This window comes from Xiphophorus maculatus, chromosome 15, assembly GCF_002775205.1.
Source record: "Xiphophorus maculatus strain JP 163 A chromosome 15, X_maculatus-5.0-male, whole genome shotgun sequence".
Taxonomy (NCBI): domain Eukaryota; kingdom Metazoa; phylum Chordata; class Actinopteri; order Cyprinodontiformes; family Poeciliidae; genus Xiphophorus; species Xiphophorus maculatus.
Genome location: NC_036457.1, coordinates 1,456,007 through 1,478,679, shown reverse-complemented (window position 1 = coordinate 1,478,679; position 22,673 = coordinate 1,456,007). Strand labels below are relative to the sequence as shown.

At 35.9% G+C, this 22,673-nt stretch overlaps 1 protein-coding gene across 3 annotated transcripts; it reads right to left on the bottom strand.

The window, feature by feature from the left end:
• Window positions 1-324: 324 nt before the first annotated feature.
• ttc13 (tetratricopeptide repeat domain 13) lies at window positions 325-22,271 on the bottom strand. Of its 3 annotated transcripts, none has more exons than XM_005803431.2 (23): window positions 22,019-22,269; window positions 20,224-20,318; window positions 18,692-18,767; window positions 18,549-18,619; window positions 18,385-18,450; window positions 17,436-17,528; window positions 16,423-16,539; window positions 16,227-16,337; window positions 12,186-12,268; window positions 11,949-12,090; window positions 11,698-11,872; window positions 10,398-10,554; window positions 9,482-9,612; window positions 9,262-9,394; window positions 8,107-8,199; window positions 7,941-8,024; window positions 7,250-7,334; window positions 6,290-6,399; window positions 5,390-5,525; window positions 5,139-5,218; window positions 4,974-5,052; window positions 4,198-4,277; window positions 3,422-4,123 (listed from the first exon to the last, which is right to left on the bottom strand). In XM_005803431.2, exons 1-23 carry the CDS (start codon window positions 22,185-22,187, stop codon window positions 4,009-4,011), a joined length of 2,481 nt encoding a protein of 826 aa, XP_005803488.1. In that variant the 5' UTR covers window positions 22,188-22,269; the 3' UTR covers window positions 3,422-4,008. The 3 variants fall into 3 exon arrangements, with proteins under 3 accessions (XP_023203334.1, XP_005803488.1, XP_023203333.1); XM_023347565.1 differs by having other exon boundaries at window positions 6,290-6,396; XM_023347566.1 differs by lacking the exons at window positions 3,422-4,123; window positions 4,198-4,277 and adding an exon at window positions 325-405 and having other exon boundaries at window positions 22,019-22,271.
• Between the last annotated feature and the right edge of the window lie 402 nt (window positions 22,272-22,673).

The window sequence follows — 22,673 nt, the reverse complement described above, 5'->3', positions numbered from 1 at the left end:
CGGTCAGTTGCGTGCGCAATTAGGGATCACGTGACAGGAAAATCTGGAACTTTCGGTGGTTAGCAAAGTAGCAAAGACGTTGATATATATGACCAAATTACCACTACTGTCTATTGATGGGTAAAAAGTTGGTTTGCTAACCGCATATAAAAGCTAATTTATGAACCTATTAAACCGTAACAAGGTTTAATTGTTAATGCTCATCTGTCAAAACAGTGGCGATCCAAGACTTTGTGGGGCCTGAGCAAAATTTGATTCAGGGCACCGACACCATTAGCCAAACTTGAAACCTACCTTTCTTAATTTTGCTAGGCTGCAACAGACTGGTGACCTGTCCAGGGTGTACACCGCGTCTCACCTGAAATGTCTCGCTGGAGATGAGGACCAGCACCCCTGCAGATCCCACTAGAGACAAGGGTGCAAGAAAATGGATCGATGGATGGAATTTAGCTGGGTCTTCTAACTCCATAGGTAGATTAGCTTGTGTCTGAAGTCAATGATTATAAAAATACTAATAATCTAGACAAAGTGGGTGCAATTTTTCAGTTGTGTGCCAATTTCTTTCAATCAGGCTAGGTTGCTTCTCTTGAAGGTATTGCAGTAGCGTTTCCATCACAAATGTGTGCAAAACTTTGCCAATATTCCGCTAATGTAGAAAAAACTAACTTTAGCAATTGTTGTGTTTTCACTAAATAACAAACGCAATTAAAATCATGCATGAATAAATTTGCTAATCCAATAAGTTATTAAAAAATATGACATACCATGATTCTCCACATTGTTTGTTGATCATGTAATGCAAAAAGTGTTTGTAATTTTGAGAAATAAAAGTTTCAACATGGCCAAAAAAGATCCCACCTCATCCTAGCACCAAAACATTTTAGAATTTATTTTAAATTGCAGTGTTTATATAAAACAATTATTTTTCTCCAAAATGTCAAATTGCCTAACCCACATTTACCTGAAACTCTCACTCAAGTCATTCACTGGAATGGTACTCAAGAAAGTATATAAACAACCTATTTTACTGTACTTACTGTATGTAAGATATATTGCTATAATAATGAAATGTTGGGTGCTTGTTGTAGACGTGTAGAAATTTTAATATTGCAGTTAACTTCAGATGTTTCCCCCATAATAAAATTTTTTTTATTTTTACAGATTTGCAATTAAAAATATTTTTTTTCTAAATGAGAAACTATTTCTCAGTTTTCATGACTACAAAAACAAAAATAATCAGAGACAAGTGAAATTCCAGCCCAGTTTTATTGACTGTTTAACATTCATTCAATAAGAAAAACTCATCCCTTCAAGTTTTAGGAAGTAATATTGAAAGATTTTCTCCCCTCTAACTCTAAATCCCACTGAAGCAGTTAATTACTAGATGTCCAGGAAACAGGAAATGATTACAACCAGAAAGCACAAACAGAAAATTAGAGGAAAAGGAGAAGTTTCTGACTGTATGTAATGCAACAAATAAATTAATAAGATCTTTTAAACAAAGCAGGGTGATGATGTTAGTACTGCAGGATTATATTGACTTTCAGTTTTCACAAATTTATTATTTAAGGCTTCAATAATCACAGGAAAGTTTCAGAGAACGGCTTCCTTGTGCTTTAAGTCGGGTAACGGTGGCGTACACAGCATTACGGCTTCAGACATGCTTTTATATGATTGGGAGGATAGTCCAAAACATCTCATTTTGGAGACAATTAAGTCATATTTCTGCTTTCTTTATTTCTTTCAAACCATCTCAATCTTTTCCTCCAAAATTCAAAATAAAAATCTGATCAAGATTCTCAGGGATTATAAAACAAAATCTTCTCTAAACCTAAAAATTAAGAATTGGGAAATTACTGTAAAGGAAAATATAAATTTAGCCTTCTTGCCATAGTTGAGATTAGATGTTAAAGATCAAGCAGTCAGAGATGTTAGAGGACATAAACTTTAAAATAAATGCCAAATTTAAATGGAAAAGTATGGAAATGTTTAACAGTCAGAGTTTGGAAATAAATTCAGGAGCAGTATCTCGTTAAAACAAGAAACTTTCTTGTGTTTACAAGTTTTACATCACATTATGATGAGAAACTCCAGTTAAAACTAATGTCAACAAATTTTGCATCTTGTTATAGCACGATATGAAACGTCCCATTCCAACAAGAAACTCTTGGTTTTTACGAGTTTTGCATTTCCTTACAAGAAACTTAAGACAAAAAACTTGTTATAACATATTAAACTTTCCGTTTCAACGAGAAATACATTTTTATCTCGTCAGACTGAGAAACTCGCTATAAAGAAAAACCTGTTAGAAACTCATTTAAATGTGCATTTCATTAAAATGATACTTTCTTGATATGAGATATGAGACTTCATGTTTTAATGAGAAACTAATTTTTAAGAGTTTGAATCTCGTTATACTGAGAGAAAAAAACTTATAAATTATATAACTACTCTGAATGCAGATTAATCCATCTATTATTTTGTATAAAATTATCAGAATAAGAATACTCTTCTGATTAAACAGCAGATTATTTTTAGTAAAAATACACATTGTATTAAATTATCTAAATAAGCCCATAAAAATTTAGGGAACACATCTGATTGAGTTAAACATTTATATATTAGCTATCAGAAGCAGATTTAAGATTACAAATACATTTTTATCTAGTCCTCCAACATCTCCGAGTGATGCATAAAAACAGAACATTTTTAAAAAGTGATTGTAAGTGCTGAGAAAAATAAAAATAAAAAGACTGCTTCAAGTATCCCAAGGAAAATTCAGTAGCCCTGAAAGTTGTTCCAAATTTTTTTTAATCCTCCGAACTCTTCTCTGCTGATCGACTTGATTGTGTCCACAAGGAAGATTTTAAAGCGCCAATTACAGTCTGCACTGTCAAACAAAACTGTTTTTTTTCCATTTTGTTTTTTTAGATGCTGCCCTAAACCTAAAATATTTCTAGCACCTATTTTACAGTTGAGGCATTTTAAAATGAGGTTTAGTTCAGAGGGTTCCTCATGCGGATGGGTTTTGTGCTTTGGGTGCTTCAGGCCAACGAAGCAGAGGAAGAGCAAAGGCGGACAAAATCACTTCTACATCCCAAACAAAACCACAAATACAACATCTTACCAAATATGTTTTGGTCTCTTTTCAAGTTCAAATATCTTAAAACACCTGAAATAAGACAAAACTAACTCATAAGGAGGAGCTTGTTTTAAGTCAATAACTCATTAATATTGTTGACAAAGTTCCAGTTTCATTGGCAGATTATTTCACTTAAAACAAGACATTTTCCCATGTTAAAAGTGAAATGATCTGCCAGTGGAACTAGGACTCGGTTGCTAGGTGACGGGCTGGGCTTGGCTGGCGTTGCTAGGTAACGGCGCCAGTGAAACTAGAACTTTTCCATCAATATTAGGCAATTATTTAATTAAAACAAGCTTCTATATCTTGCTGAAAAGATACTTGTAAGTTAGTTTTTTTATTATTATTATTTCAGGTGAACTAAGATGGTTCGCTACAAATTAGACCAAAAATGCTTGACAAAATTTTGTACTTTTGCAGTGAAAACTGAAAGATCTGTTTAAAGCTTGATATTGAGGTAAAAACAAATAAAACTACTATCTGGCAGCAGTACTTATTTAATAAACTATAAGATCCAAACCAGAGCAGAACTTTTAACTATCAACTTTAACTATCTTTGTGTTCATTATTAAGTGGCAACTAATATGTTTTACAAAGACTGTCGCTCATTTTGAAGCACGTCATATGTCAAGTTATAATAAATATGAAGCAAAGAGTGATGGTAAACAAATACTTATAAGGGTAAGACTGAGAATATTCCAAAAATGAGGTCATGGTTCACTTTTTGGTATGAATTTAGAATATTTTTGGATCTTTTCAGTCCTGTTTTGTTTGGGATATAGAAGTTTATCCCTTTACTGTTATTGTGCAGAAGCTCCGTTGTTAAGACTTTATTTGACAGATTTCTCTGAGCGTTGGAAGATGTTTTAAGACTTCTTTGGACAATGTGAAGATGAGTCTGTGTTGAGGACCTCGATCATCGTTCTGATGGACGGAAAGGTCTCTGCTACAGACGGAAGACTTCGGTACCAACTGGGTAAACTGGGAACAGGAAGAGTTAGAGTCGCACTGGACTTTCAGAAAAACAAACGAAAGCGATCGTTTTCTAATCGTACCTTTTTAGATTCATCCAGCTCTTTGCTGTTTTACTGAAACTTTCTGGACTTGGCGCTGTCATGGCTTCAAAATCTACCAACTGAATCAAATAAAGGCAGAAAAAAAGAAATTAAGGATCAATTTCTAATGATTGAACAAAAAAACTATCCATCTCTCTGGATTTAAGATTGACTGTGGCTACTATTGATTGTAGCAACCTGCGCCACCCACTGGATGTAGAGAGTTGATTGGGTGAACAAACTCCTGCCTGAGATCAGAAGGCTGTTAGTGGTCAGTAGCAAACTGCTGGAGGATGTTTAGTGAGCTACAGAGCAGAACGCTGACGTTGTTGTTTCTCCCTACATCCAGTGGGTGGCGCAGGTTGCTACAATCGATAGTAGCCACACAGGAGCACCCATTAGAAGGAAACAAACGCACCCAGTACAACACTTTCATTCTATTGGCTGAGAGGTTGCCAGGCGACTGTGCCAAAAGGCGTTTCCAAACGCGAGCGGAGAGTCCGAACAGAGACTGAGTGTGAGCGCAAGGAGAAGTTTTGAGTACAAGCACTACAAGTTTTGAGAAGAAAGACATGAAGTCCTGCTTTCAAAATAGAAATGTGTGCTCTTGGATTACGGCAGAAAAATTCCTCCATACTTTTCCAACAAATGATATATATCAATGGGAATGATTGTTTGTTTGTGTTTTTTCTTTTTGTCTGTTTGAAATAAATCAATAGATAATTAAATACTTTGTGTGTAAATTTCTGGCTTTATTTATTTGCTGTGACGTTTACCTTTCCTTTTGGGATTCTACCGATGACCTCCTTCCCACTGGCCATCAGCGCCCCCATCACCACCGAATACGCCACCACACTGACGACAAAAACATCAGCCGATAACTGATACCACGTTTTGCTTTTCAACAAATGCAGATTTTAATGTATTTGACTGAAACTCACCTGGATCCTCTGGATAGAGGCATGAGGTTGCAGAAGTAATAAATCAGAGAGAGGATCAGGTTGCACACTGCATCTGCGTCCTGAAAAAAAAAACAGAAAGAAGTGTGATGCTTTCTGCAAGCGTCCAGATTAAGGACGTGTTTGTTAAACATCCACATGTCGGAAAACATTTTTACTTTCTCCTGCTGTCTGTAAAATTGACTGCGTATTTGTTTCGTTTTTAGAGAAAAGCGTTTGGTGGTAAATCTCACCCCCAGCTCGGTGGACAGCATCAGCGCCTTCCCTTTGACTGTCAGGTCTTTGTAGATGTTCTCGATCTCTGACTGGTACTGCTGCGTCCGCTCCTCTGTCGTCTGGGTTTCTACAGAGAACAACATGTTCCCCACCCTAACAGAACGAATAGAAAAGGAACATAAGCCAACAGGAAACTTCAAATTCATACAAACATGACTTAATACTTCTATGATCTTATATTTCCAGGGTTATATAAGAATATATATAACCCTGGTTTCTGGGTTAAGTTTTTAGGTTTAAATAGTTTGAACTAAGAACTTAAGGCAAATATTTCTACAATGGCCAGGACTGAAATATGGAGGCTGTAAAAAAAAACAAAAAACGAGCGAGCGAATGAGTGAGTGAGTGAAAAACCCCCTGAAAAAACAGATAGTTGGATGGACGGAAGAAAAAACAGATGGATGGATGAACGGATGGATAGACAATTAGGTCAGCTTATTACTGTCCTGCACCAATCAGGATCAAATAACGTTTCTTAATCTTAATTTTTCTGCTCAGGCAGAATGAAAACTACCTAAATAATAAACATAAACCACTGTAACAAACCTAAAGAAAACAAGTCGGCGTAGAACAAAATTATTTTTATTTCTGTAGTCTAAAACCACAGAAAAACATTTATTTGGTGCTCTTGGACTTACATAGTTCAGCTGAGTGTATAATATTTACTTCAGTTATTACAGACTGCCGTTTGTGGGAAGCAGTGACACCTAGTGGTTAAAACTGAAACAGATTTCATGTTTCCCAATTTTAGTGCAAATGTTCATTCTGCTGTAAAAAAATGAAGCAAATGTAAAATCTCACTGGACAGAAAAATGTGTTTTAAGGCCTTGAGACCGTCCGACTCCGTCAGGTGTTACCTGTCCCCGGTGATGGTGATGGTGAAGCCGTCGTACTCCTTCCCAGGATCCTTCACACTCGGCACCTTGGAGTTCACAGTGAATCCATCTCTGGTTTTACTGTTAAACTGCTTCACGAAATAAACACACAACCAACAATCCTGGAATTTCACTGCTCAAACAGTCACATTACAACCACATTTTACCATCAACTATCTGACTACTGATGCAAGTGATCGATTAATCTAAAGTTCATTGATCTTATCGATCGAGTAACAATTTTTTGATAAGCAGCCATTTTCTCAAAAACATCAGAGCCGACTGCCTTTCCATAATATGCTGAAATAAAAAATCATTACATTTTAACATTTTGTCAGCTGTGTTAAATACTGACTGACTAAACAAAAACTTGTAGTTCTCATATTTTAAACCTACTATAAAATATAACGAAAAATATGTGAAAAACTTGATTTCCGATATACAGAGAGATATTCATACAGTAATACCGTCTGTTGCTCTTGAAGAAATGTTAAAACTTCACTCTAATAAGTGATTCTCCTCACAACAGCCCTCAAAATCAACCGTACATATCGGCGCCATGTTTTTTCCCCATCATGTTACAATTATTCTCCATCCCGGCCGCTTTTCTGCCGTATTATCCTCCCTTTCATAGCAAATCGTTAGTTTTTGATAACTCAAAGAGCTTACTAAGTGTTTATATTTCTAAAAAGAACCGCATGAAGCGATTTTTAACCCCTAACCAGACTCTGTTTGGACTGTTTCTTTTCCGTTCTACTACAGTATAGCTACGCCATCTTTGTTTCTGTCTATTAAGACTGTGCTTCATTATGACTAGCGGCGCCATCTGCTGGATGGCGGCCAAACTACAACATTAAAAGCAGGTCTAAGTGGACGTTTTTAGTTAATCGATTGGACCTAATTTTAATCTCATAAAACATTAATCGACTGATTCCTTCTTACCTTCATTATTGGCAGTAAATCTTCTACTTTATTAACATTTTCAAGTGCTTGGCGGACCTCCAGGAGGCCTCTTGGGTTGTACGCCCTGGTGAAGATGGACAAAATAACAACTTTTTAATAAAAAGAAGGAACTGTCTTTGTTACAACTGCAAATAAGGCCATTGTAGGTAGAAAAAAAGTCAATTTCTGCCAAGTGTTGAGATTAATCTCATAAATTCTCTACAAAAAACATGGAAATTTCTGAGCTTAAAAAGTCAAAACTTTGCTCAAAGAAACTCAGAAATTAGAGAATTTTATATATATATATATATATATATATATATATATATATATATAAACATAGAAATTTCAGAGCTCAAAAAATTGACAATTTTCTGGAAAATAAATTAGGAAATTTCTGACTTTTAAAAATGAAAAAGGCTTCTGGATACCTTCTGAGTTTCAAAAGTCCTGAATTTTGCTTGTTGGCATCATTCCCCCCCCCCAAATTTTCACATTTTTGGGGGGGTTTCTGGAAAATTCCTGAGATGAACCTAAAAATGTCAACGTTTTTTTTTCTCAGAACTTTAATACTTTGATTTTTCTAGAAAATTTCTGAACTTTTGGCAGGAATTTACTCCTTTTTTTCTACAATGGTCTTACATACAAATAGTTTGTGAACAAAATTGAAAGGACGTTTGGTGTAATTTACCCATGGTACACTAATATTCTGTCTTTAATAAACTCTAGGATGTTGTCAAAGTAGGCCAGGTATCTAATATTTATAATCTGACCCCTGAGGAGAAAGGAAACAGAGAAAACTTCAGATTAAAGGACTTTAAAGTTTCTGTGAAGGTGAAATTTGTCCACGTTGCGACCTGATGAGATTGATGTGATTGTTGAAGCCTCGACTGAGGCTCCTGGCTGGCATCTGATCCAACCACAGAACCGGCTGGTCCGGATCTGCGATCCTGCAGGAACAGGAAAAACCTGATTAGTGCACTGACTCAGGAATACGTCACAGTAAAAAGTAAGATTTCTGTGAAATACAAAAATAAAACCATCCAGTTGAAACCCGAAGTTTACATACACTAAAAAAAGACACATTCACATTTTTTTTCTCATTGTTTGAGGTTAAATCAGAACAAAATTCTCTGGTTTTATGCCAGTTAGAATCACCAAAATTATTTCTATTTGCTTAGCAGCACAATAATAAGAGATTTACTAATTAATGTGGCGTTTAAGAGCTTGCTCCCGGGGGACAAGCTCTTAAAGCAATATGGCAGGATGAGAGCATATCAATGGTAACATCTTTCAGGTAAATATATTTCAAGTATCAGTAAAAGTGAAAAAAAAAAGCTTAAAATCTAAGATGGCAAATTATGGCAATTGTAGATAAAAAAAACGTAGCACATTTCTGCCAAAAAACCTCAGAGATTTTGAGAATAAACTGAGAAATTTCTAGAGAAAATTACAATTTCTGAGCCCCAAAAGTCAAAAACTTCCAAGAAAAAATAAAATCACATTTTGAAAATAATCTCACAATTTTTCTAGGAAAAAAAGAAAGTTAAAATCCATAAAATTTTAAAGAACTCAAATTCTAAGATCAATTTCAGAAATTTTTAAGAAAACAAATTACACATTTTGGAGTTTCAAAAGTCAAAAAAGTTTGACTTTGTAACTCATAAAAATCTAAATTCTTAGCATAAAAGAATTTGAAAAAGTAAAAAGAATTATTTCTCATGCAGATTATTGCAAAAGTCTTGCAGTTACTCAAACAATTTGAGGAGCAACAGAATAGAAGTTGATGTTAATCTCAATAAAATGGTCATTTATTCCTTTCATCTCTTTAGTTTTATCTTTTTGTCTTTTACACAAAACACCTAAGTGCATTGCTTAAATAATTTACAGATTTACAGATTTTCTACAGCCTTTACTATAGTCTAAGCATTAAGAAATGAAAATGTTTTCTCTCTTAGTTTCCTAGAAATATCAGACAAACCCATAAGGTGAATGAGGTTTTTTTTTCTGACCTCCTCCATTTGACGGCTATGTCAAACATGTCTCTCCACTGCATTTGCCGGGTCTTTCCGTTAACTCGCACTTTGGAGCTGCTCCACGTCCGGTGCATCGCCTGCATCACCTCCAGCGTCGCTAACCCCATCGCTTTGAAAACAAAACGAAAAGAAACGCTTCTTACTTTATCGCTTTTCTAATGCTTGATCTGTGACTTTAGGGCGGAATCGTCGGTACCTCTGTGTATTCTTTTGTTTGGTAGGAACCCAGGCGTGTCGTACTGCATCAGCGAGCCCAGATGGTCGGCCGTGCAGATCAGCTTCTGGACTTCGGTGCTGTAGCTGTCGAAGTTCTGAGGCAGAACGTCTCTGAGGATCAAAGACACGACGGATGAAGTCGCTTCATGATGTTTAAAATAAGGTTTTCAGGAAGTCTAGTAAATGTCAAGCTTCAGTTGATTAACGTGAGCATGAAGTAACTTGAGAAAATGATGGTGGATTAAAACCATCAGAGCATGTTTTTGTACGGTTCAAAATGACCCTAATCAACTTTAATCAGGATTTCTGAAGTTCTTTTTCCAATTTGGACCATGCACATGTACATACTGTTCCTTTTATTGACTACTTTATTTCTGAACTTCATGTAATTATAATTAATGTCTGTACACTGTGAGCGCTTGGAACCAAACTCAAATTCTTTGTGCTCACAATCTTAGCAATGAAGAGGATTCTTGTTATTTTTCCAATTTTCAAGATAAATATTGGAGAGTTCCTTAAATGACAACTAATTAAATAGATTAGAAATAACCTAGACAAGGGTAACCAATAATTAAACTACATTTAATTTAAACAAAACAATAAAAAATAAAACTCATACAGTTTTAGCTTCACCTGGTTCAAATTCACTAATTGAATGCTAAGCGATTGCATTTTAGGCAACAAAATGTTTATTCTCTCATCTAAAAATGAACTGAATTATTTGTTCATTTTCCTCTTTTAATGTGTTTCTAATATTGCATAAAAACTTAAGAGGTTAAGTGAAAAATCTGCAGAATATTCCAAATATGTTTAATCGATTAATCGACAGAATAATTGATTACTAAAATAGTTGTTAATTGCAGTCGTATCTGCTGTCATGAATGCGTCACACTTACTTTATATGTGGCTGCAGGCCGGGCTGTTCCTCATACTCCTCTATTAAAAACGGCAGGTTTTTGGCCCAGTGGTTCTTAAAATTTCCCGGTAAGTCCTGGTCCACGTTGTACTCCGCTACAGGGATATCCAGGTGGGAATGCAGGTAACGGGAATACTCTGGAGGAAAAACAAAAAACAAAACAGCTCAATGAACTGCAGTTAAGACCAGATATAACTTTACATTTCTCACTGTTGGATTTAAATTTAGATGAAACTTTAACTTTTAGATCAGTCAGGATTACTAAGTCTGTTAAATATCAGAATAATAAGAGAGAATGTTTTGAAAAAGAGTTAATGAGCTAAAGTGGAAACACACCTGTAGAATAAGTTTCTCCCACCCACTATTGGGTCTATGCCTTACCAGAGGCACAAAATTTAGAAAAATTTCAAAGTCCAAACCTCCAGTTTGGAGGGAAGAACTCAATGTTTCTGAAAAGCTAATTCCAAGGTATTTTGCAACCTCTGTTTTTTATTTATTACAATCATGTGTAATTTTGCGACGTTTTGAAGATTTGCTCAAAATTCAAATGCCAACTGGAAGAAAACATAGATTCTGTTAGGCTTCTTTTTGGCACCAGGACAATGACTCTGATTGCTGTACGGATACAGTTTTCATGATAAACGATGCAATGAATGGCCATTCCAACTTTCAACTACATTTATTTTACATTTGTCAACAGTTAAGGTATGGGTATTGTAAGGTGTGTTTCCACACCTGATGGTCTGGCGGTACACTCGATTGGGGACCAGAATTGGAATATTTGTTACATTTCATGACTGTCAAAAAAAAAAAAAACTAATTGGAAAGTTATGTTCCCTTCCTGACCAGTGGTGGCGCTGCACCAAGAACTACTGAAGGAAACGACACAACACCTCTGAAGAAGAGAGAGTCAGATTTTGGTGGTTGTAAGATTTCTCTCTTGTCTTTGGTAATAAACTACAAGCCATTTCTCCCTGTAGTCCTAACGCATTTGTTTTGGTTGTGTTTACCCAGAATGCACTGCGCTACAGTTCGCTTCCTGCTTTTGGAGCGGTATCCAGTCCACTTGGGGTTCACATATGCTTTCAAACTGCACCAGGGTTCACTTTACCTGAACTGAAATCTCGGTTTTTAGGTTGATCTGTCTTCCTTTACTCCAGTCTTGCAGTTTATACTGAGAAATTTCCAACTTATACAACTCTGACCCTCAGAGGTGTTGGTGTTACAAAACAGTCACTGTTTTTACTTCAGTGTGTGTGTGAAAGCGCAGGCCCACTCACCTCGGAGGTATTTCACTTTGAGGTATTCGGAGCTGGCCTTTTGTCCCAGCAGGGGGTCGTTCAGCATGACTTTAGTCTGAGCTTTGATGCCCTCATAGAACTGACCCATGGCCACGTGACTCAACCCTTTCATATACTGACACACCTCGTTGTAGGGCTCCAAATGGAGGCATCTCTGTGGGAAAACAAACACAAAGTTAGGTTCACTCTGCTGACCGTGGTGCGGCGTAAAGCGGCGAGTGTTTCTAAACCTTGAAGTTCCCGATGGCCTCCTGCAGAGAGCCGTGGTGGTACAACATCATGCCTCGGAGCTGCAGAGACTGGATGTGGTTCTGGTTCAGCATGAGGGCCTTCTGGAAACTCTCCATTGCTGATTCAAAATCTCCCAGTTCTCTGAAGGGAGAGGAAAAAAGGAGAAGCAACGCTGGTTTTCATCATAGCAAAGTGGAAAAGTGGAATGAGTTTCTTTAAAAGAAAAAAAAGGAGACCTGTAAGCCTGTCCGAGGCTTTTATACGCATCTATGAAGTCAGACTTCAACTTCAAAGCCTCTTTGAATGAATCGATGGCTTCCTGACGAAGAAAAAACAACACACACCATGAGGAAACACTCGAACTGCACTGCAAAACACACAATCTCACCTAGTACTTTTGGTCCAGTTTCTAGTGCAACTGGAGCAAAGTTTAATTTTAATAAAATATCTCAACGGCTCCGCTTAGGGATGGCCAGCAGCGCCCTCTGCTGGATGGAGGCCAAACTACACTAACTTTGCAACTAATTTTAATTTATTAAACCATTAATCGACAATTAATAGTATGTTGAGCAATTATTTGCATCCCTAACTGAGACATTTTATTATGACAACAGCCAAACTGAAAGGACATAATGGTGGACTCAAAGTTGAATCATCTTGGTTCTTGGTTACGTGTGTGCATGTTTTGTTTTGTCCTACTGATTGCTTGTTTTCTTGTCTAAAAAACTGTTTAAAATAAATAAATGAAACAAAATCTTCCATTTTCTGTGAATTTACCCTGTGGAAGAAACAAACAGTTTGTGCTGGCAATAGTGTGTCAGTAGATCAACGCTGGCTGAACAGGAGGCGTTGAAATTAGCACAATCATCTCTGCCTTCTGCTGCATGCTGCTACTTGCCAAATACTGCACCATTCAATAATTTACAGACTGTGAACTTGGTCCATAAATCAATTTCAGAGTGTTTGATGCGTCCATGAAGAGAACAGGGTCATCAGATAGAGGACACATTCTCTGCAATCGCCACAGCTGCAGTTTGAAAAGATAAAACCATCCACAGGGAACTTCCTGTTGCGATAACAGTGGACTGGTGTTTAAAGCACCAGTAGTGGCGTTGTTGTTATTTGTGGTTAAGGCTTAGCTGCCAGTAGGTGCTTCACAGGGCTTCCCCAGGAAACGGTTCAGTCGCAGTTTAGCTGAAGTGATAAAAGCCACAAAGATGTGTATACACACATATATATATATATGTATACATATATACATACAAAGTTACAAATTACTGTCTAATCTGTGTAAACAGGCAATAGACTCAAACTGAAATCAAAAGGTCAATATTACTACCAATAAACAGTATCTAATCAAGGTTTTTCATGTTTTAAAAGCAGAAATCGTCACATACCCATAACACAACTCTATTTATTTGCAGAAAGATTTCTTAATGAAAAATTGAAAAGATTTAGCTTGAATTAAAGCATTTTTGTAAAATAAAAAGCATCAGCTGCTCAGAAAAGGACAATTTATTGTTAAAATTAATCCCCAAAGTTTCCATTTAAGACACAAATCCTCCCCCATAATTCTTTGCCTTGGTGTCCCCCAAGGCTGTGTCCCTGGTCCACCAATTTAGCTAATTAAAGTAGCCATATTATGTCATTTCCAGGCACACTGTGCCATTTTATAGTGCAATCAAGTAATTATATTACCTTCCAATGTTGTAAAAATGCTCTATGTATTAAACATGACTTTATAAAATTGACTTAGCATCTGACGCCTTGAAATCGGGCCTCTGTATCTTTAAGAAGCTCCTGCCCTTTCCAATATTCCACCTTCAGCACATTGTCACAGAAATGTTCATCCATTATGCCATGAACATTAACATAAATTAGAACAATTTATTAGTGAAATAAATCCCTAACGTTTTAATTTAAGTCACAAATTCTCCACCATCAGTCTCAGCTCTGGTGTACCTCAAGGCTGTGTTCTTAGTCCACCACTTTAGTCCAAATGCTGAGTACAATTTGGAAGTTTCAGACCCCAAATCTAAAGGCATGATCACAGAGAGGACATTATATGAGACTCTACAATTCAATAGGTTTTCCAGAGACTGTGCAGCATTGAAAGTGTACAGACAAAAATATTTTATGGTAACTTCGTGGTTTAGCACACAACCAGACAGGACGTGGAACAACCTTTACCCTCAAAGTTGCAAACAATCTGCAAATTACAGCACCAAGCTGTGGTGACAATACACAGAGGCAACTCTCATCAAACAACTGTTGCATGATCACGACTGAAGGCGAGACAAAAATGCCTTCAGGCCATATTTGTGTGATTTCTGAAAACAGCAAGAAGTTTAAAGCAACACTTCTGAATCACGAAGCAAGACTGAAAGTGCTCTGGAGGTTTGCTTAGATAAAACTGTCGTCACGTGGTTTCCTATGTTTCAATTTATTTTAGCATATTGAAAAAAGTGTAGTTTTGATTAATAAATGACCAACTTTTGTAAAAAAAGAGATTTTTAATCTCAATGAGACACACACAATTAAATAAAGGTTTCATATACATGCATTACCTGGGTGAGGAAATTAAGGGAATTTTGTCAAACATTATTTGCTGTGATATCTTTGAATTGTGCACCGGTGTGGATTAACAGTGTTCTGAAGGGTCAGGATGAGGTACGCTGCTTTTGACTTTCTTTTTTTGTTTTTAAGGCAAAAGTAGAAACTTGGAAAATAAATTTAAAATCTTTTAATAAACCCAACCTGCTTTCTGATCAATATGAGGTGAATTAATGACAAAGCAGGTCAAGCCAACAGCTTTGCTTTTAGTTTCAAGCATCCAGCATGCCGATGTGAGTGGACCTTCAACAAAGCAGCAGCTGGTTAAATTTTGTATGAAAAAATGTTTCATGCAAGAATGATGTTACAGTAATGGCAGAGCATGATATTCCCTAAGCTGCTGTGTCTTTGTACAGTAATTCAATAATTAAAGGCAAAGTACAGAGTAGAAAAATGACAGAGGGAGATAAAAGTGATTCTTTTGTACATTCTACATTAATAAGAACATTTATTTAACCAGATAAAAAAAAAAACTCATTCAGATCTAAAATCTCCTTTTAAAGAGGGACCTAGCAAGACAGTAGCACTGTTTACAAATATCAGCTAGGCCTGTCACAATAAGTAATAAATCAATTAATCACATGATAAATTAAAACTAAAATATTTCCAGTTTCCATGATTTATTGTTTCTTTCTTCTCTCTCTATTGCTACTTCTTTTTAAAATCTGGATGATAAAACTCTGGTGCTTTGGTCTCCAACATTATGTCGATAATAATACGGTACTATACCTTGATATCAAATAATATTTTATTATTATCTTAAAAGTAAAAATAGATCTTCTCTCTTTGTTCTGTCTATGTTTAGACAGATTTGTTAAATAAACAATTTGTTAAATTAACAGAAACGTTAAATTTATTTACTTCTGACTTTGTTTTTTTTGGTTTTTTTATATCCTGCTGTCTTTTTTAATATATAATTTATCTTTCCAGCAGTGGGATATTGGAAACTATGTGCTTAAAAGCAACTTATGTGACATTTTGGTTTGTTAAATTAGATAACACAGACTCAGAAGGGACAGATTATTGGTCCAAATCTATTCCTCCTGTTCAGCGGTATCAAACTCATTTTTATTTTGGCCAAATCAAGACCATAAATGCTCCTACAGGGCTGGTTGTGCCTAAATGTGTTAATAAAACCCTGCTACACTGTTAAAAATAATGAATTCTTAAAATTTAACTATACTGACCATCTTTTCAGTCCCTCCAGGATTTCATGGTTGTTTTGGGGATTTTTTGTAATAAAAAGTGTTTGTGGTACTAACTTGGAAATATTTGCAACATTTGCACTTATTTATGATGGTAACTGCAACTTTTCATTACTCACTGCATAGATCATGGACTATAATCTGACATCAATTAAAGCTGAAGCAGCTGTTTAGTACAAGTAAGAAAGTTTTTGACAATTTTTGAGAAAAATCTGGAATAAACTCCCAATTATGTGTTAGTGAAAAAAGTGCAGGGATTTGTTGATTTTGTGTGAATTTCCACAATAATTCTCAAGAATCTGGAGGGAATTGATATAATTCGGCAGTAAACAGATAAAATCTACTTTTATTAGTTTAGTCTAGAATCTAGAGGGCCACATAAATGGCGGGCCGGATTTGGCCCCCGGGCCTCGAGTTTGGCACATGTGCTCTTACGGAAAGCATCTGGGATGAGCCTACCTTCAGCATTCCTCTGTGAAAAAAGGTGAGGCCCTTATAGAGCATGGCGATGGGCTGATTCTTCTTCAGCTCTAAGGAGCTCTGGAAGTCCTCCATGGCTGCAACGTAATCCTGGACAGAGCATGAAAAATGTGAATCGTCCACATGTGAAAACAGGAGCACAAACATGCAGATGTGTTACTTTTGCCGGTCAGACCTCAGAAATAAAGAGCAGAGTTCCTCTGTGCCTGTAGAGGCGAGCTGACGGCTGCAGCTGGATGGCTTTGGTGAGGTCACTCAGAGCCTCGCTGATCCGACCCAGAGGCGACAAAATCTGAACAATAAATGTGTAAAAATATCAGAACGGAGGACTAATCCCTTTAAAAGTAATACAAGAAAAAGTAGAAATTAGAATTTAAAGCAGAAAAACTGCCAGATGGATGAGTTTATACAAAGTTAAACTGCATTTTAAAAAACTAATTTCCTGGTTCATTGCAACAAAGCTGCAGAAAGTGGCGCAAAGAGGAAACGGTTGGTAAAACATCTTCAAAAACATGGGGAGCGGTGCAGATCAGGTTTCACAGTATTGAACTACCAAATCACCTGCATTCCAGCTGCTTCTGCATCAAATACACTGCAAAGAAACTCAACCTTACCAAGGATTTATGGTCTATTACTAATGCAAATATATTACTACACCTGAACCTGATTTAAAAGTAGCTTTTCAGCAATATAAAGGAGCTTGTTTCATGTCAATAATAGATATTTATGAAAAAGTACTAGTTCCACTGGCAGATTACTTCCCTTATAACAACATTTGTGTAAAAACAGTTGAACTAGAACTTTTTAATCAATATTAAGAAATTATTGGCTTAAAACAAGCTCCTATATCTTCGTAATAAGTTGCTTGTAATTTTTTTTAATTATTATTTCAACTGAACTGAGATATTTACACTAGAAACTAGACAAAAATACTTGGTAAGATTTTGTGTTTTTGCAGTGCGTATGCAAAAACTTTATTTTTATCTATATTTTTCCACATTTAAAGCAATATCTGCAAACAGAAGAGGCAGAACCTGCACATATAATGTTATAATATAATCATGCATAGAGTATGTGCAGCTTTATTTTGAAAACAATGTGCAAAAATGCTTTAAGAAAATCATCTTTTATAGGAGTAACAGTTTGTTTTATTGTCATCGTGACCTTTGACCTCTGTTTAGGCCTCACCTCGGCTCTCTGCTCATAGACTTCGGGCCAGTTCGGCTCGAGCGCGATGACCCGGTTGAGCTCGTACAGCGCCAGGTCTGCGTTCTTTATGTCCTGGCAGGAAGATAAAGTTACAGTTTTACTAAAATGTTTAAAATGACACAGTTCAGTTTTAATTCTAGATTTATTTATTGAAGTTTGCATCCATTTCCTCCGTGCTTGGCAGCATTCCTTTGAAATGAATAATTGGATCAAACTTTTTGTGTTTCTTTCTACAAGGAGCTCAAAAATTTCCGTATTTGTTTCTAGAAAATTTCTAGGAAATATTCAACTTTTCAGACTAAAATTTCCTTGTTTTTCCTAAAAAAATTCTAAGATTGATCTCAAAATTTCCACTTTTTTTGCCAAAAATGTACTCCTTTTTTCTGCCTACAATGGCCCAAACACACCTTCATAGATGATTGCTGCATTTGGCAAATAGAAATAATTTTGGTAAACTTAACAGACCTAAAACAGGAGAAGGTTCGTCTGATTTAAATTCAGACGGCGTGAAAAACACTTCTTTATTCACTTTATCAAAACTCCTGGTTTTATCTGTATTAAATTCATAAAGAAAACAATTGTGTAAGGTCATCCTAATGCTGGCTTAAAGATAATACAAACAACAAAACACACACAAGGTAAAGAAGTTGTGATTAGTGCAATTAAAGTTTTTCTAGAATTCTTGGGATTAGATTTAGTGTTACAACAATAACCTGCTGATATTCTGATTCCTTCCTAAGAAATGAAACTCTTAGAAAGCTGCTTTGGTTTTTGCAGAACTATAAAACTAAAAATACATCAAATTCACACTCAAAACGTAACTGAAACTGAAATTTTACAGACTGGAACTCTATAAAAAGCTTTAAACAAGGCAACACAGTAAAACAAAACTTGTAAACATGTTGTGCATTTTGCAAGCGTCACTCACCTGCAGGCTTTTCTTGCCGTAAGCTATCCCTCTTCCGTAGATGGCGCTGACCAACTCCGGGTCGCTCTGCGTCAAAAACAAAGCATGTTCTTAAGAATATCACTGTTTGGAGAATTATAAAATGCTTTTACATGTTCTGAATTTAACGTTAGATGCTCACACACCTGAAGTAAGAGGGAGAAATGTTTAATGGCCTCGTCATAAAGGCCGTTTCCTATCAGAACGTAGCATATGGCTGCAGATGGAAGAAAAAAAGTGGAGGTAAAAAAGTTTTTAAAAAGCCTCTTAAATGTGGACATCAACTCACCCAGTTCCTCGTTGGTGTTTTGGTTGTCTACAGGGAAGGGGATTTTTTTTTGCTCTATAAACAACTTGGCCTGGTTCTGTGGGGAGATCAAAAACAGATCGATTACATCAACACAGGAAGAAGAAACGAGAGAAACATAAAGATATCGCGCAGAAACGCAAAACGGCGTATGGGTTTCCTGTGCGAGAAGGATGTATAAAAGTTTCCTGTTTTGGGCCTTAAATTTAAAGATACAAAAACAAACAGAAATGATTTCACACCCTTTAAAGAGCCTCTGATTAACCGTAAATACATTTCTGCTGTTCCAGTCGGCTTTTTCTGGCATCTTCACAGCAAAAGAAAAACAAAATGAACTTTTCCTATTCAGGAAAACGTTGAGCAATGGACGACACGGCAGAAAAACATTTCACAATACAACATGCTCTTCTTTTCTACTAGATAGAGAAAAAAGGGAGAGAAAATATTCACCAAACACTTTGAGATTAAACTGGGAAATTTTCTAGCATAAACTGGGATGTTTCTGAGCTACAAAAGCTCAAGACAAAATCTGCAAGACAAAAAATCTAACTTTTTTCTGAGTTTCATAAGTCGTACATTTTCACTAAAGGAATGCTGTTATTGCATTTTGGGCAATAAAATGTTTATTCTCTCACTTAAAAAACAGCATTATATATATTGTATTTTTATGTATTCCTAATATTGCATAAAATGAACGTAAGTGGTTAAATGAAAAATATGCAATATGTGCCAATTTTATCTGATTAATCTATTAATCGTCATATTAGTTGATTAATAAAATAATCGTTAGTTGCAGTCCTGGTAAGGTAATGTTTTTATCTTATTTTCTAGTAGATGTTCAGCACTTTTAAAAAAAAAAAAAAAGCTTAATTTTTGGAGGCTTTTTTCACCCAAAATTGTTTTTCAATTAAGTTAAAGTATTTTTTCCAGCTCTAAAAGTTTTGAATTTTTTTCAACCACATTAAAATGCACAATTGTGTTGACTGTTACTGCTATTATTCTGCAGCTTCAAATAGAGACAACCATCTGGAAAAAAACTAACCACATCTGCTATGTTTTAGCTGTATGAACATTAATTTCTTTAGAATAATAAAATAAAATGTCAAAATCCAGACGCTGGTGACTTTGAATAGTCTCAAGTTCATAAAAAAAATCAAGGTAGGCTTGTAGTCCAGGGTGTGGCTATCAGTGCAAAGGACCACACCCCCGAACATAAAACTATCTAAAATCAACAGATGACATCACTACATTTTTTAGTTTGTTTATTAAAAATAGAAGCTCAACTTAATAAATGAAGGCCTGACGCAGTTTAAATTAAACTGAGTTATTTCCAATTGCCTTTCAAATGAGTCATCAGTAATAAACAGAAAAGGAAATTTCAAAGCTACAACTCAGCAGTAGCTAAAAGCTCAGAGTTTTCTGAGTTTAAGTGGTATATACCGGATTTAATCCGCTTTTTATTTTTTTTAAAGTAAGCAGTGGTAGATCTGATCAGTGTGCAGCGTGGCGCTCACCAGGATTTTTTCAGCGTTGAGGGAGAAAACCGACTCGCAGGGCGGGTTGCTTCCCTCCAGGCAGTCTGGATCCTCGAACTGCAAAACAGAAGACTCTGCAGAGACAAATGTTCAATTAGACATTACACACCGAATGTTCAAAGTGGAAATGAATTAAAAATAGTACAGCTTCAACTACCAATCATTTCAGTAATCAATCAATCGATTATACTGATGATTCATCGGATTAATCGATTAATCTGAACAGCCACTAATCAAAAACAATACTGAGTAATTAGGGCTGCAACTACCGATTATTTTAGTAATCGATTAATCAGTTATTCTCACAATTAATCTCTTTTAATTATTTTCTTTTGCAATATTAGAAATACATTAAAAGACACAAATATATAAAAAAAATTCAATTCCTTTTTTAAATAAGAAAAATATTTTACTGTCTAAAATTCTAGAGCATTACTTTATAACACTTCTTTAATAAATTTGAGCCCGGTGAAGCTACAACTAGGTCACTTGATGAGTTTTGGCTAAAACATATTCACAGACAACAGTGTTTTTTATCTTGAATGCAAAATGTTTAATAGTTTTGTACAATAATTGGCTTAATCACTGCTCTGAATATGTTGGGTTTTTTACCAAATGGCGTGTGTTGATAAGAATGCAGTGTTTTTATTTAAATAACGTTGAATCTGTTGGGAGCTATTATATCCACCATTATCGATTTTCTTTAGCCATTTAATGCTGCTCAGGCTTGCAGGAGGGTGGCTGCCATTGGATAGACAGGATGCACCAAAAGGTCATGCAAATACACTCATCTAAAAACAGAGGAGCAAAGTGACCTATCCAGGTTTCTGGCCTGTGGGAGAAAGCCACGCACAGCCAGGAAGAGTATGCAAACTCCGCATAGAAAACTGGGGTTTGAACCGTCTCACTGTAAGATAACAAGATAACAACTGAATGCAACAAGAAGATAAAGATAGACAACATAAACTAAAAATCTATTTTATATATCATAGAGAAACTAAGAGAAAAAGCTCTATTTTAAATTTAAAGCTTCAATTTGAATGAAGGAAAAAATACATCTAAATCTAATTGAGTAAATTGAGTTTACACAATTTAGCTTCTAAATATAAAAATCTGCAAAGCTGGAAGAGACTCATCCCTAAACACTTACAGACGATGGTGTAAAGACAGTTCTGCAAACTATTAAATCAAGGGTGTGAAGTCAAATGTGCACCTCTGTTTTCATATTTTTATTTGCAATAACTTCACACTTACTAACTACTCTACTAAAACTGTATTCTAAGTGGTTATGTGGTTAAATGTAAAGATTTGTCTTTAAAAATCTCTTAGAAAGGCTTTATTTGGTTATATTTGAATTGATGTAGTTCCTGATGTGCTTAGATTTGTAGGAAATCTCTACTGTTTGAATTTCCAAGAACAAAATGTCCTTAAAGCCGAATCTTTGTGAAACAGCAAACCTAAAGGTTGCAATTACCAGCTAAACGCCCCAAAGACCAAGATTGTCATTTAAAAAAAAAAATGCAATTAAGAAAGATGATTATTGTGCTGAGTTAATCAAACGTAATATAAGAAGTAAACTACTCTTTATTCTACATGTATAAACTCCCCGGCCTCGTTAACACCGACGTGTTATCCAGCCGCAGGTGACTTTAGTCAGCGTCTCTGAGCTGTCACTGTTGTTGTTAGCCTATTAGCTGCTAAGCTAACCGGGTGACAGTTGGACCAAGAAGGACGTGGCAAACTGTAGCGAGAAAGCGATAGAGAGGCGGTTTACCGCAGTCCGCAGCATAGTCCTCCCACTCGGATAGCGAACTGCATCCCTGCTTGTGGAGCTCGTTGTTGAACAGCGTGAGCGTGGAGAAGAACTCCGTGGAGATGATCCCACCGCACAGGTAGAGCAGCGACAGCGCTACCACAGCAACAGCCCGGCTGGCAGGGGCCATGTTCGGCTACATGAGTGACGGAAGCTGCTGCAGTCAGAACAGGAGAGCCGCAATCTGAGAGCTCATCGAAACTACAACGTCCGAGCCGCTCTGCTGCACGTCAAACCGGCTTTTCCGGTATGACGTCGGAAATGAGCGCTTCCTGTGAACACTTTCAAAATAAAACTGAAGTTGATCTTTCTATTCAATAAATAGTATTTATTATTATTATTTTGCATTTCTACCTAGGTTTCAGGACATAATAAATAATAATTAAAACCATTACTAGTAATTATTAATTATTCATAATAACTAATAATAATAATAACACCTGGCCACTATATCGGAACATCTGATAGTAGAAAATTGCACAATGCTCCAAAATAATAATTTTTGCTTTCTTTTTTTTTTTTCAAAATTTTGTCTCTAATCTCAGAAAGTCTACCTAACCCAAGTATTCTGACGTTTATTATTCATGTCAGAAATATGATATCCAAAGTATGTCTT

Coding starts and splice junctions, on each gene's coding strand:
- ttc13 (XM_005803431.2), bottom strand. CDS start 22,187: ATGGCCCCTGCCAGCCGGGCTGTTGCTGTGGTAGCGCTGTCGCTGCTC. Junction 5,526..6,289: donor ATCACCATCACCGGGGACAG/GTAACACCTGAC, acceptor TCGTTCTGTTAG/GGTGGGGAACATGTTGTTCT. Junction 5,053..5,138: donor CCTCTATCCAGAGGATCCAG/GTGAGTTTCAGT, acceptor TTTTGTCGTCAG/TGTGGTGGCGTATTCGGTGG.